Source organism: Macrobrachium rosenbergii, chromosome 17 (genome assembly GCF_040412425.1).
Source record: "Macrobrachium rosenbergii isolate ZJJX-2024 chromosome 17, ASM4041242v1, whole genome shotgun sequence".
In the NCBI taxonomy this organism is placed as follows: Eukaryota; Metazoa; Arthropoda; class Malacostraca; order Decapoda; family Palaemonidae; genus Macrobrachium; species Macrobrachium rosenbergii.
Window position 1 is genome coordinate 9,292,023 of NC_089757.1, and position 14,247 is coordinate 9,306,269.

At 39.3% G+C, this 14,247-nt stretch overlaps 1 protein-coding gene across 1 annotated transcript in view; it reads right to left on the reverse strand.

The window, feature by feature from the left end:
* The window catches only part of LOC136847719 (uncharacterized), a 40,817-nt gene that overhangs the window by 20,550 nt on the left and 6,020 nt on the right, over nucleotides 1-14,247 (reverse strand). The window contains exons 2-3 of the mRNA XM_067119581.1: nucleotides 4,107-4,298; nucleotides 3,512-3,695 (exon numbers count right to left, since the gene is read on the reverse strand). Of these exons, the coding sequence (XP_066975682.1) occupies nucleotides 3,512-3,695; nucleotides 4,107-4,292 (370 nt within the window). The 5' untranslated portion in view covers nucleotides 4,293-4,298. The remainder of the gene's footprint in view (nucleotides 1-3,511; nucleotides 3,696-4,106; nucleotides 4,299-14,247) is intronic.

Sequence of the window (14,247 nt, forward strand, 5' to 3'; positions counted from 1 at the left end):
ATTTTCACTGGGAAGATTTTTTTAGTGTCATTTCTTTTTCCCTGGTCATTTTATTTGAAAACTGATAATTGATGGCATGTGTTATCCACAATACCCACCCTTCATCAAGACATGAAATGCTTCAAACCATGATTAATTGGTACTGGTTATGTACAACCTTCGTTGCTCTCAAATGTTTTTATAAATATTCTCAGGCAAATGCAAAAGCTGAATGTAAATTCGACATATGTACATATGTAAAACACACACACACACACATATATATATATTATATATATATATATATATATATATATATATATATATATATATATATATATATATATATGCAATTTATTTATTTTTATATACAAATTCTACTGGCAAGAATTTATCTGTTAACCTACTTATGCAAGTGAATTTCGAACATAAATGTGACGAAGGTTAGCAGGTAGAATACATTAAACTGTGAGAATCTTGCAGGAAAGCGTAACCTCTTGGCAAGCAGCCCTCATTGTGGAAGGTCAGAGAGACTACTGTCTCAGGCGTCTTCAGATATGATGACGCTTTATCTACATTGTATGACATTTAATCAACGGGAACGCTCATTTTGATCATTCTTTGGTAAGGGTTTCTCAAGTTATCATCATCTAAAGGTGTTAGGAGTCGAGGGTTGGTAGTTTTAGTTTGAAATCCCGCCTTCTGAGGTGGTCTCAATTTTCTGTATTGTGAATTAGTGATGAGACGAATATTAGACTGGCAATTTAAATCCATTTCTTGAAGTTTTTCACAAACGTCGGAAAAATATGTTATGATAAGATCAAGAGCGTTGGTAGTTTTATTTTGAAATTCCGCCTTCTTGAGGTGGTCTCAATTTTCTGTATTGTGAATTAGTGATGAGACGAATATTAGACTGGTAATTTAAATCTATTTCTAGAAGTTTTTCACAAATGTCGGAAAAATATTTTATGATAAGCTCAAGAGCGTTGGTAGTTTTATTTTGAAATTCCGCCTTCTTGAGGTGGTCTCAAATTTCTGTAGTGTGAATTAGTGATGAGACGAATATTAGACTAGCAATTTAAATCCATTTCTAGAAGTTTTTCACAAATGTCGGAAAAATATTTTATGATAAACTCACTGAACAATTTGTTAAATCCCTATGCCCAAGACAAAGTTTAAAAAAAAAAAATCGACTAAGGGCCAAGACCTGAAAGAAAGGAACACCACTACCACCAGCCGGCAAAAGTAGCCCTGAAAAGCGCCGTGACTGAGTCCTAAATGGAAACCAAACGATTGAGAAACGGTATTGACCACAGGTGTGATTGACTCTGAAAGTGTTAAGTGTTTGCACTTGTCCAACCGAATTACGCCTCCCTTCTTTCCTTGGGCAACGAATCGGCCAAATTCACACCTCAGTGCAGCATGCGTCGTACCAATTATGTCCACAACGGTTGTCTGTCTTTGCTCACGTGCTTGGGCAGTAGCCAACTTCCCTCCCCGGGCCAAGACACCCTACCCACCCCCGCCTCCACCCCTCCATCTTCTATACACATACACACACTCATGTGTTGACCCTTCTACCTACATTTAACCAATCGCCGTTGAAGTCACTTAACACGAATGTAGGCTTCATGCACCGGCGGTTGCATAACTGGGATTCATTCTCTCTCTCTCTCTCTCTCTCTCTCTCTCTCTCCATCATGTTTTTCTGCCGTTGCCATTCCATCTTTTTAACGCGAAAGACGTTCGCAAGCCCAAAGATCGTCACCCCGGCCTTTCCAAGACCTGGATTTAATTACACATGATTGCGTATGAGAAGTGGCATAATGAGTTCCTCTCGTGACAATTTGGTTGCTGGTCGAGAGGAGAGTTAACATTCTTAAGAGGCCACCCACTCTGACCTAGTTCGTATGGCTAAAGTAAATGCCACCATCTATGGATTGGCATTTCATGTGAATGGTAAGTGGTAGAAGAGAGAGAGAGAGAGAGAGAGAGAGAGAGAGAGACTGACTGAGACGGGCGTCATCTGTATTTGTTTAGCGTTCCCAGACGGCCTCAAGATATATGTCAGCCGTGTGTGGGAAGATAATAAAAACTGCACGAAAACCTGAATGGAAGTACTGGAGAGGTAAAGAGGACTCAGGTTAAGTGTAGTCAGTTAATTTTTGCGACAATATTTTTTAAGTTGATGCCAACAGGGATTTTCTGATGCCTAAGCAACGCCATGTTTTATTTTTTATCAGTGGTATGGGAGCTAGAGTACCCACCTCACCTCTCTCTCTCTCTCTCTCTCTCTCTCTCTCTCTCTCTCTCTCTCTTTTAATTAGTTGTATATCTCTAAAATGAGAATATAAGTTATGATGCAACAACTTTACGTCATTATTTTGGACGTTGTTTGTCGCTTGTTATCATCGTTTCAGTTTTCTTAATTTCTTAATGTCAGCAAATTCTGGTTCTAGAGGCAGAATATCACGGCACCTTCTTCCCTTAACAGTAAGTTAAAACTTCCATTGTCGTATAGCAATCCCAGACGTAGGCATGTCACTGTTAATAGAGAAATGTAACTTTTCTGTGGAATTTAGAGACTTTTGTTTGAAAGCTGCGCTAAGACCATCATGGGAAACATTTTCGTTTTATCTGTAGCCTTTTTAGACACGCGAGTTTCTTTTCCCATAAATATTTCCCAGTTTCACGTCAATATCCATATATTTTTAATACATTAACTTATAAGTAAGTTTCTCATTTATCGCGATAATGATCCTTGCTGTTGTAATAATATAGTAATTCGACCAACGCGTTTGAAAATAGCAGTAAAGCTTTGTTTACGATGGGCCACAATGAGGCCCAAGACTCTAAGTATTAATGCGTGGCTGTAAATAAATCAATCTCCCTTCAAAATTCTGGGTGAGGCAAAACAGTGACTAATTATCACCTGACACATGATGCCTCATCTCAGAACTAATTGCATGGCACTAACGAGAAAGCGAAAAGAGGACGTCACTGAACAAAACAGGTAATTAGGCATGAAATTACGGTCGAGACGTGTTTTAATTACCAATAACTACCGCAGTACATACTGGGATACACGTCAGCATTCGAGAAAGAGAGAACGCATGGTCCAGTCATCCAAAGAGCTTTAGATGGGAGCAGCTCTAAAGCTTCCAATAACTACTTCAGCTCAGTATCGAACTGCGCATACAATATATAAATTTATATATATATATATAAACTATATATATATATATATATATATATATATATATATATATATATATATATATATATATATTATATACAATATATATATAAATATATATATATATATATATATATATATATATATATATATATATATATATATATATATATATATATATATATATATATATATGTATGTATAATTATTCACAAGGGGTTTCAAGATATCACATCTTCTCTCAGATGTGGAGTCTCCGTCTGGGAACTATTTGTGAAATATACTCCGTTCCTAAACCTTACATTCATTAGCTCATCAAACTACTGCAGTACTTACCAGGATACATGTCAGCATTCGACGAGAAGAGGACGCAAAGTCCGGTCTCGTAGTTGACCGCCATACAAGAGGAGTTTTTCCTGCACATGTCGATGCAGTCCGTCAGCATGAGCGTGCCCGGTTGGGAGTCGAGCATGTCCGCGGGCGCTGAGTAAACAAACCCGGTCACAAGTTCAAAGGAGACCTGCGACGCAAAAGTGGAGAGGTTTTATGACTGTGCGTCGCTTACAGCTGATTTTGCTATTGGCGGCTGTAGTGATTAAATTTTCCTACATTATTTAATTTTATTTTCATATAAATGTAATCTCTTAAAACGTTATCTGTGGAGTCCTTTTTATTGTTTTAGATCACGTTACCAAAGCATCCTAAATAAATCATTTAATTTTGACCATTCATATTATTAAATTGATAATGGCCCTCGGTTAGACGTTCATGGATATAAATTTAAGAATTGTGAGTATAAGAGGGCCAGAAGCTAAAGAAAATATTAACAAAAACGGCACTGCTCCGGAATATCACATATTCTGATGGTGAAATAGGCAAGTAGAAAAAAAAAAAAAAAAAAAAAAACTGCAAAACTAGTCAGCAAACTAACCTTATCCGATGGACATCCCAGTTGGGGGTTCGTGGACTCGAACCCGAGATCGAAAACCGGAGGTCCTGCCGTGACGGGCTGCGGTAAATCAGTCTCTTGAGCCAGGGCTGCCGTCAGAACGCCCACGAGGAGGACAGCTAGGTACGGTGCTACTCTGAAGGGCAACATCTTTACGACTACTAGCATACACACCTGCGGAAGACAGTGATTCAAATGATTAATGACGGAGCACATTTTTCAAGGGGTTTTGTTCATGAAGGCTGGAAATGCAATAACGAACAGGAGGTTCGTGAATACTCTTTGACATGATTCAATGCTATTTCGAACTGATTTTTAGTTGCTAATTTGGTCGTTGGTCCATATGTTGTAAAGCATTAAAAAAAATTTTTTTTTTACCACTATCAGTATTGTTACTGGTAATACTGGTAAAAACTTTCTTGAAGGCTTTGTTAGATACACATTTAAAAAAATATTTATATTGGTAAACACTACTTCTTGATTAATTTGCTATAAGTAGCTTGGCAAATAATTCGATTGTCAAAACGAATATCAGCAAGAAACATAAAAAAGGATATTATTACCGGAGAGGTTTGGAAATATTTCTTACTGATAACATAAAAAGCTGTTTTGTAGTAATCTGTATTTGTTAGGTTGATAAAGAATGCGAGTTTTGGATGTTGTTTCATAGCGGGTATGACAGAGTTATCAACGAAGACTTTAAGAACATGCATAACAAAATCGACTGTAGTTGTTAGTTTTGCAAAACAAATCTTTGTTTATAAGGATCTTGAATAGCAAGTACGATCAAAAACAATAGAGAAGAAGAATTGAGGAAATTATTTTTGATAATGATGCTGTGTTGAAAAGGTGCTCGTCGAAAGGTTGGTGAGGAGCGTGGTGATTGGTTGGTTCCAGATTTAGCATGAATTTAAGCGAGGCTAAAAAGCTACTACGTGATTCTGTTAGATATTTATAAACAGCAACGGTGCTGATATGTGCAGTTATATGATTTATCTCCAACTGTCCCTCCCTTTTAGATTTCTGTAAAAGAAAACTATTGAGATGGCTATTAGGCTACTAATATTTTGTCTGTCCGTTCTCACTTCTTCTGTCCGCCCTCAGATCTTAAAAGCTAATGAGGCTAGAGGGCTGCAAATTGTTATGTTGATCATCCACACTCCAATCAACAAACATACCAAATTGCAGCCCTCTAGCCTCTGTAGTTTTTATTTTATTTAAGGTTAAAGTTAGCCATGATCGTGCGTCTGGCACCGCTATAGGTGCCAACAACACAGGCCACTACCGGGCCGTGGCTGAAAGTTTCATGGACCGCGGCTGAGAGTTTCATGGGCCGTGGCTGAGAGTTTCATACAGTTTCATACGCAGTGCAGAAGACTCGACTGAGCCGAAGAAACTTCGGCGCATTTTTTTCTTCTCTATCTTTTGTATCTCTTTGGCTGCTTTATGGGGATTTGAAGTTTAATATCGCTGCATTTCAATAATAACAATGATGCTCATTTTCTCCACTTGTCCAAATACTTAATGACCTGTTCCTCATAAGGTTATCAGAAAGAAAGGTCGTTAAGCACTGGATTACGATCACGTAGTGAATCATTGGGTTTTCGAGATCATGTACAGGGGATCGTTAAAAGTTAATTACTGCTACTGCAAAAAATATGATAATTACATATCATAATTACACCTTTGCATTTCTTGATGCGTCTCTCAGACCATGTTTGGAGTTAGAGTGGTATGATTTTTCGTTCGCTAATAAAGCGCTGATGACATTCGAAATACATTGCTCGTGAGGTGTCTACGCTTAGTCTAAAGCTGTCAGGTTAAGGAAGTAACTTGAATTTAAAAACAAGAGAGCTAGCCATTTTTTTTAGAGAAAATGAAACAACGAAATATACTTGCGTAACTTCAGCACGAAAAATTAGCTGGAGTGAAATGGAGAGACACAAGCAAACGAGAAGAAATATATCAATTGGAGTTGAAGGATCCTTTATTGCAAAGATGTGACCAGAGAGAGAGAGAGAAGAGTTATGTCAGGGTCTAAAGAAACATCGTCTTGGATATGAGAATTCGATTCAATGAAGTGAAAATAACCGAACCTTCGATGCCCTCTCATGCCCGACGAGAAATCATTATCTTTCCTGCAAATCTCGTTCTTTTTTGCCTTCTAAACTCTTTTTGCCTGAGGATAATTCAGCTTGTCGGGTGACAATGCCGTGTTCAGCGCATTAAAAATTTCAAAATCTTTTTAAGTCATGTAATAAAACAATTACATCTAGAACGAGAAAGAAACTGAATTCAAACTTGAGGTTGAAAGCGTCGCAACTAAAAACAACAGAACTGAACTGAAAAAGGAGCTGAGAAGCATCACGACATTTGTCTGGGTAACAAAGACGTCAGGAAAAGTCAGTAATCCCACGAGATCTGGTAACCTTGTGAGCACTGGGGAGTGTGCATGAATCTTTTGTGTTGAGCTCGGCGTAAATCGGCTAGAAATCGCGATTTTTCTTCTTCTCAAACACGAGTGACAGGTCATTTGGGAATGTGATTACTGTCTGGAGACTGATTTATGTTCGATTACGCATGACATTACCGTCAAAAGCACCTCGGAGATTCAAAACAGGAAGATTAAGACTGGAGCTGAATGGGAGAGAAACTGTGTGCGTGCAGGAGGAAGACATTTAGAGAAACAGAAAAAAAAAAACAAAGCTTTAAACATTACGAGGAAGCCACCGAAACGCCAGGCAATATGAGCTGGCCATGAAAAGGACAAAGACACTGATTTTTTTGTATTTTAGTCAGTTTTTATGCCGAGAAGAACAAATACTGCACTGGAATGCTTTCACGGAATCTCGTCACTCAGACATGCACGCATGCACAGAAGATTCTGGCATGCAAAGTTATTTTCCCTCATAATATTGGATAAGAAAGGCACTGGCTTTCATGAGAATGCTTATAAATTATTATATATATTATTAAGAACAGACAAATGTCGCCTTCACCTACGCTAGAGAGCATATGCGCTCCCCTACGTTCATTCAAGCTCATAATAAGAGTGGTGTAATTTTGTACCCATGAAGGGGCTTTTTTTTATCCATACATGGCAAAACTTTTGTTTAAAAACTATTATTTCCACGAGCGTTTGGTCTCTCCTCTTAAACGAATCCTACCAGGTCTCGTCAAAATAGACGTTATAACACTTCATAGCTGGGCGCTCGTTTCCTAGACCAGTAACCGAGAAGTGTTTCGTTTAGGGTTGACTGTGTTGGTTTTCAGGTCCCATCAACGGTGACTGGCAGTCGCCATACTCTTTACTGACACAATGTCTTTTGTAAGCTAACGGCCAAAATACCCTTCGTTAAAGAATTAGTGGACGAATAAAACTGAATTTGGGGAACAGCTCTTCCCATATCTTGTGAGTATAAGGCTTTTCATGCCTCGTCATCATCAAACTTGTTTCTGGTCACTCCTCAAACTCAGTTGCGGGCACACTGCACTGTTCTTGTGAGGTGCAGGTTTTTTTTTTTTTAACTTGATAGTTTTACTTTATACACTTTCTCTTTCATGCTGTTTATTACATTTTTTAAACTGAATTCCCATGTTTTTATTTTTACAATGCTGCTGGGAGAAAGGGCGCTGGTGACTGGTACAATACATGTACATACGCTACCGGGGTCTAAGCAATGACAGGGCAGGGCAGCCGATCGAGACTACAAAGTCTACCCCAAAGCCAAATCAAAGTCCTTCAAAAAGAAGGCATCGTGCTTTCCCCATACAAATGGGAAAAAAGGCACGTTAAAAGGAGAAACGTCTTTAGCTTTACTTTTTTTAACGGCACATCAAAGTGTTTATTTTAACCCTTGACCATTACCATTTCCTACAGCAAGAAACCAAACCACCACCTCTTCGCCTTTCTTCTTCTTTGCTCCGTCTGGCGTCACCTCACTCACACGTCCAGCACTTGGTGACTGGCATCGCATCTGGTGTATGGATGAACACCGTAATCCGAATCGGCTCATCTTTCGTGAGGAGTACTGGACTGAAGTAGTGCGAAAAGGCTCAACAACCCAGATGCTCAGTCATTGTTTCTTATTTTTTTTTTCTTTTTACAGCATTCTCGTTTCGTTGGTCAGATATTTTAATTTAAGTTAGAAAATATGAAAATACGTGGTGCACTTTCAGACAAATAGAACTTTAGATACATCTGTAAGTATATAATGATATCAGACTAACTTCAAAAATCTGTTAATATAGCAAGTACCAGGAAAATATGGACAGTGGTTCCGCATCTCCACTGCGCTACGCGAATCGGTTACTAGAGCCTAATCTTTTTCAAGAAAAATAATGCTTTAAGTAATTTGCATGTAGCTATATAGGTGCTAGGAGCTTTCGTATGTTATTACCTGGGCGGGCGTGCGTTTGCAGTCCTACGTGCCATGAGCTTTTTAACAATCAGGATATTTTTCATCCTGAGCAGAATAGACACCATGTGTTAACTATCGCACATTCCATAACTACTTTTTTTTTTCCTTACAAACCGCACGACTTCATTACGAAGAAGGCATCATGTATCAGGGATGAGTTCTCTCTCTCTCTCTCTCTCTCTCTCTCTCTCTCTCTCTCTCTCTCTCTCTCTCTCTCTCGTTTCCATATGCTGCTGTCCCGCAGAGCATGTAACCGACATTCTTGCCAAGCGGTAAAGCGTTAAATACTTCCTCCGTAAACGTAACTTTAGTTTCACTTTTATCCTTGGAGTTATTTTTTTTACTATCACAAGGATATCCTTTAAGGATAGTGTATGTATATGTATGTACACACACACACATACATATATATATATATATATATATATATATATATATATATATATATATATATATATATATATATATATATATATATATATATATATATATATATATATGCAGAGATAATTAGAAGACTGTAAATCAGATCAACTTATCAGATCAACTTACGAGAAAAGCACGATATTAATGGGAGTGAAAATAAGATAATTGTCAATTTTCAGCACATGAGAAACTGGGTGTCAAAGGTATCAAAAAAGTATTGAAGCGAATTAGAATCGGATTACAAGGAAAGATGTAGCGAATTTTATAATTTTTGCCAGATGAAAAACAAAAATTGTCAAGACCTAACCTCTACGTCAGTAAAGGAAATGAGTCACATACAGATGAAAAGGAAACGCCTTCGAAAATGAGACGAAAACAAATGAGAAACAAGACAGTTTTTGAAAAGATGTAACTCTTCGTCAGTGAAGAAAATGAGACAAGGGAACAAGACAACGTTAAAAAAAAAAATGTAGCTCTTCGTCACTGAGGCAAATGAGACCGGCTCAGAATAATGGAGGAAAGGTAATGAGAGAATTTTTTTTTTTTTTCTTGAATATCGGAGTAAAATAAATCAGCTCACAACATTTTGGAGCACAAAGAAATTCTGATCGGTCCTAACGAAAATGATAATCGAATTGACCACAACCAATTTGCAATCCCAGTCTTACGCGTTCCTGGTTGGAGTTGGGACTCTGAAGTGACGCAGGGACTGTTGCAGTTTTCTTTTTGATGAGGTCACGCGCTGACCTCCTGCTTTGACCTCTCGATCGATTGAAAGTTTAAAAATAGACAATTTTGAGTTCGTGATGATACCCCGGAAGAGGAGTTCAAAAGCGAATTGCTACAGATCTCGAATCGGAGGGGATAATATGTGAAGGTAGTTTCATTATACGTCCTCTCTCTCTCTCTCTCTCTCTCTCTCTCTCTCTCTCTCTCTCTCTCTCTCTCTCTCTCTCTCTCTCTCTCTGACAGGGCCTCCTAAAGGACAAACATGAGTTAGTCGCCATGTGTGAAGGACAAACACTCGTTATAACAGGATAAATTAGATCAGCGCCATCTGTTGGTAGTTAACCGCAGCAAGCGATGCATATAAATTCTTTGTGAGGATAAGGAAGAAGAGGCAAAAGCTGAGAGAGAGAGAGAGAGAGAGAGAGAGAGAGAGAGAGAGAGAGAGAGAGAGAGAGAGAGAGAGAGAGAGAGAAGATATTTCACATTCTGAATCAACCAATTTCCTTACAAGAAAGATTCGATAGCACATTTTCAGAGGGGAAAGCCTACGCAAAAGTAAGGGAAAGAGAGTTGATAGTATACATTTAGGTTGAAAGTGCACATGACAGAGAGAGAGAGAGAGAGAGAGAGAGAGAGAGAGAGAGAGCGAAGAGAACTGTGTAGGAGAGGGAGGTGGCACTAGGAGTGACCGACGCCTCCCTCCAAAAAACCACCTCCCCAGCCCCCAGAATCAGTATGGTGGGAACGTTCATGTCAGTGACTCCAGAAAATGATTCTATGAGATGTTTTCTGGTCATTTCGTTCGTTCTGTCACCTCGACTTCGACAACGCTCTGTGGCGCTGTTCTCTTATTTTCAAATATCTTTGTCGTTTTAGTCTCTGCAGTTTTCCATTTTTCTTTTGGATGCCTTACTTTTGTTTTAGCACATGAAAATTCTATTGTTTTATTGCAAGGTTTTTCCACTGATTGTTCGGCTTAGGTTCTTCAGTGCAAGCATTCAGGGGCCTCATGCTAGTTAGCAGAGTTTGCAAGGCAGATAGCTTCTTCCTTTTGCAACAAGAACCTGGGCGCATTCCGAGTCCTGTAATCGGTGCTTCATTGAGATGAGGTACTTTATAGCAGGAAGTAATTCTTCATATTGCTAAGCAGGAATGTAACGACCAATCAAAGGTCAGAGGCCTCCCATTTGCCAATTACACGAGGGAATGAACGATTAGGAAGGGAGATCAAGAATTCGGAGTCGACGAGAATCATCGACCGAGATGAAAAAGAAAATCATCAGTTTTTATCACAGGGCGAAGTACCCATTTCGGACACTGCCACGAGGAAAAGGATGCGTATTTCATCGAGAGCTTTTTGCCATAAATACTGATCAGGGAAGTTATAAACTTTAATCGGGTGTTGCTGCCACCACGAAATGGGCTGTGCTTTTTATTGACACGACAGCAACAACTCGTGTACGAGTGTGGTTTCTGGTTCATAATTGATAATTGATGGACAATGATTAAGGGATCAATTTCAAAAGAATGCCTCCTCACAGCTTCGGCGAAGTTGATACCATCATTCTGATGGGACTTCGATGCCCAGAAGGCAGCAAGAGCTGATAAGCTTCAGCTTCAAAAAAAAAAAAAAAGAATGGAAATAGAAGAAATCTGAAGAAGATATCAGCCCAAGTGTTACAATTAATGTTCTGTAACTTAAAAGAAAATGTTCGCGGGTTTGTAAAGACTAACGTTTCTAAGACCGAATGAAAGGGACTTGCTTCCACCACTGAAGAAAGAAATGCTTCTGCAAGGAAAGATATTCCTTGAAAAAAATCTGCGCAGTCCTCGACCGTGTGACAGCAATTAGTTGAGAAAATTGCATACAAATTGAAAGAGAGAAATGAGACCACAGGACTGACAGCTGGAGGAACGCTTCATTTTGCTCACCTCATCACCACAATGCCTGTGATTATCCTAAATTGTGTCTTAAGAAAATACCTGGCGAGTAACCTGCCGAGTCTGCCAACTATTTTGGTAAAAAAAGATCATACTTGGCCATTTCCATCGCTGATAATTTAAGACGCGGTTGGGTTTGCATACTGATTAACCAATGTGTGGTTTTTGAGATGTATGTAAACACTGAAATATTTTCCCAGTGAGAAGTATTTGTAATAACAATAGAATCTGGATGTAATATGTTAGTATAATTTGAAGAACGTATGTAAAAGTTAAAGCAAATGCATAAAAAACACAAAAATGCATAACACAGACAGGCAGGCAAGCAGACTTATGCTGAGTGTGTGTGTTTGTGCAAGAGAGAGACGAAGACAGATAATCGAATGGGGAGAGAGAGAGAGAGAGAGAGAGAGAGAGAGAGAGAGAGAGAGAGAGAGAGAGAGAGAGAGAGAGAGAGAGCTAGCTCCTGTGTAAGGACCTCTCCGTGTCTTGACCGTGGTGAGATGGTTTGTGTTTCCGGTCCTTGAGTGCAATCCTTTCCCAGTTTGTCTGTTGTGCCGAGTCTTGCATCGACGCTTTCCTCACCTTACCACCTCCTTTATCTACTTTGTCTATTTGTTGGAATGTTTCTAAAGGCCTCTTTGGGAAGTCGTTTCAGCTCTCGCTGAGCTGAAGATCTGCATCCCACGTTTTTGCCACTGTCAGGCTTCCGGGTCCCTCAGGAAGATTGTCAGTGAATGAAAAATAAGGTATCCTGCTAATTCAAGGGGTCTTGTAAAGGGGGTTTCTCCAACCAAAAGGCTTCTGTGGTATCGAGTCGTGTAAAAGTTCAGGCCACCGAATGGAACAGCCGTATTTTTCAGTTATCTAATTTTGACGTAGTAGCTGTTATAAAAGTTTAGAATATGGATATTTAAGTAACTCTTATTCTTATTGATGTAACGTTATTACTATTGCATTAATGATGAATGACTGACTGATTTTTAATGTGTGACGCCTATCAGCCGTTGTAATATTTGCTAACTCAGTTAGGCCTTCACGAGTATGTTTATCATCATAACCTAAGCTGAGAAATAAAAGATACTTTTGACCTTCAAAGATATAAGACAAAGAGTTTATCGATGAGGTGGCAGAGTCAGCTTGTGTTGCTCCTGGAGCAGGCAGTAAGTAAATGGAGTCGATGGTAACTTTGTGCATAATTCACTCCTAATTTCATAATTTGAAGTTTCTGAAGTATGAAGCTTTGTTCTCTTGTCTGTGATGGTATTGGAAGACGAGACGTGGGGACAAGGAAGTCACTCTAATAAAAAAAATGTTTTCCAGAGCGAGGTACTAGAGTCGAGGAAACCCTCTGTCATTGCCAATTTATCTTTGAGGAAAGCAAGAAAATGGAAAACCAAAGGAAAAAGAGGAAATTTATCTCATAACTCCATAGCCAAAGTCAGTTCCTTCCAGGTAATCGCTTCCGACGACGAGAGTTGAGAGAAAGAAAGTCACTTCCACATTCTTGACTCAAATGTCTCGCTGATTGCGCCTGAGCTCCCCCTCTCCATCCCCAACCCGCAACCCCATACCATCGCCCGCAGCCCCTTGCGTAGCGAGTTACCTTCCGCACGCCCACTAATACATGCTGGGGTTCCTCGACCATAAGGCGCTTCCTGCCTTCTCACAGTCCTCGCTTTCCTTCGCCGGGAAGATAGCGGAAGGGATTTGGTTTACCTGTTCGGGTCACTGACAGGTGCTTAATGGTTGCTGGAGCTCCGACCTTGTGGTTTGGTCAAAAGGACGGGGTACAGTTAGAGGCGGTTCTCGGGGGGCGTGGCTATCGTGTCGCATTGCTCAGAGCTTAGAATGATAATAAGGTCACTCGAGTGGGAGGGTAGTGGGAGGGGGAGTCAGGAAATATGGAAGGGAAAGAAGGCAAAATGGAAAACAGTAAGGTAAAGAAGCTTCCTGTCTCCTTCAAGTACCGATTGACTGGGACGTTCTGGACGATTGTGTCCTGCAAAGATCTTTTTCCGAATGACTGTACTTTAGTCATTCATTGCTTCATTGAACACAGAGAATAAAAGTCCAGACAGATTTGTGTATAAAACCAGGAGGAAGTGACTGCAATATTTTAAGAAATAGGTGCGATTTTCTTGTATCTGAAATGTTACAAGTGTATAGTACATTTCTTTTCACGTTTGACGGTTTAGCGAACAGGAGAAGTTGCGTGAATGCATTTCAAAAACTTCTGTTCTGGAAAGGGTGTTAAATATGTTTTCTTAACATTTCTCATCGGCGTGATATGATATGCTATCTTGTCCTATAAAAACGAAAGGGAGTTTTGTTTTTCCCACCAATGGTTTTTAATTTATTCTTTTTCCACGAATACAAGAAACTTCAGCGAGGAAATAATTATAATAACAAAAAAAATATTTTCGTATCTTACTGATTAGTGACTCATCAGGAGCTCATAAAATACAGCACAACATTTCCGTTTCCAGTTTAACACCACCTCTTCATCATCCGGAAGGCTCTTGAGAACAGCGCTGGCCAATTAACTCCCGAGTCAATCAGTCAACCAATAAACTATAGGCGTAAACGGAGAGAATTTGGAATTT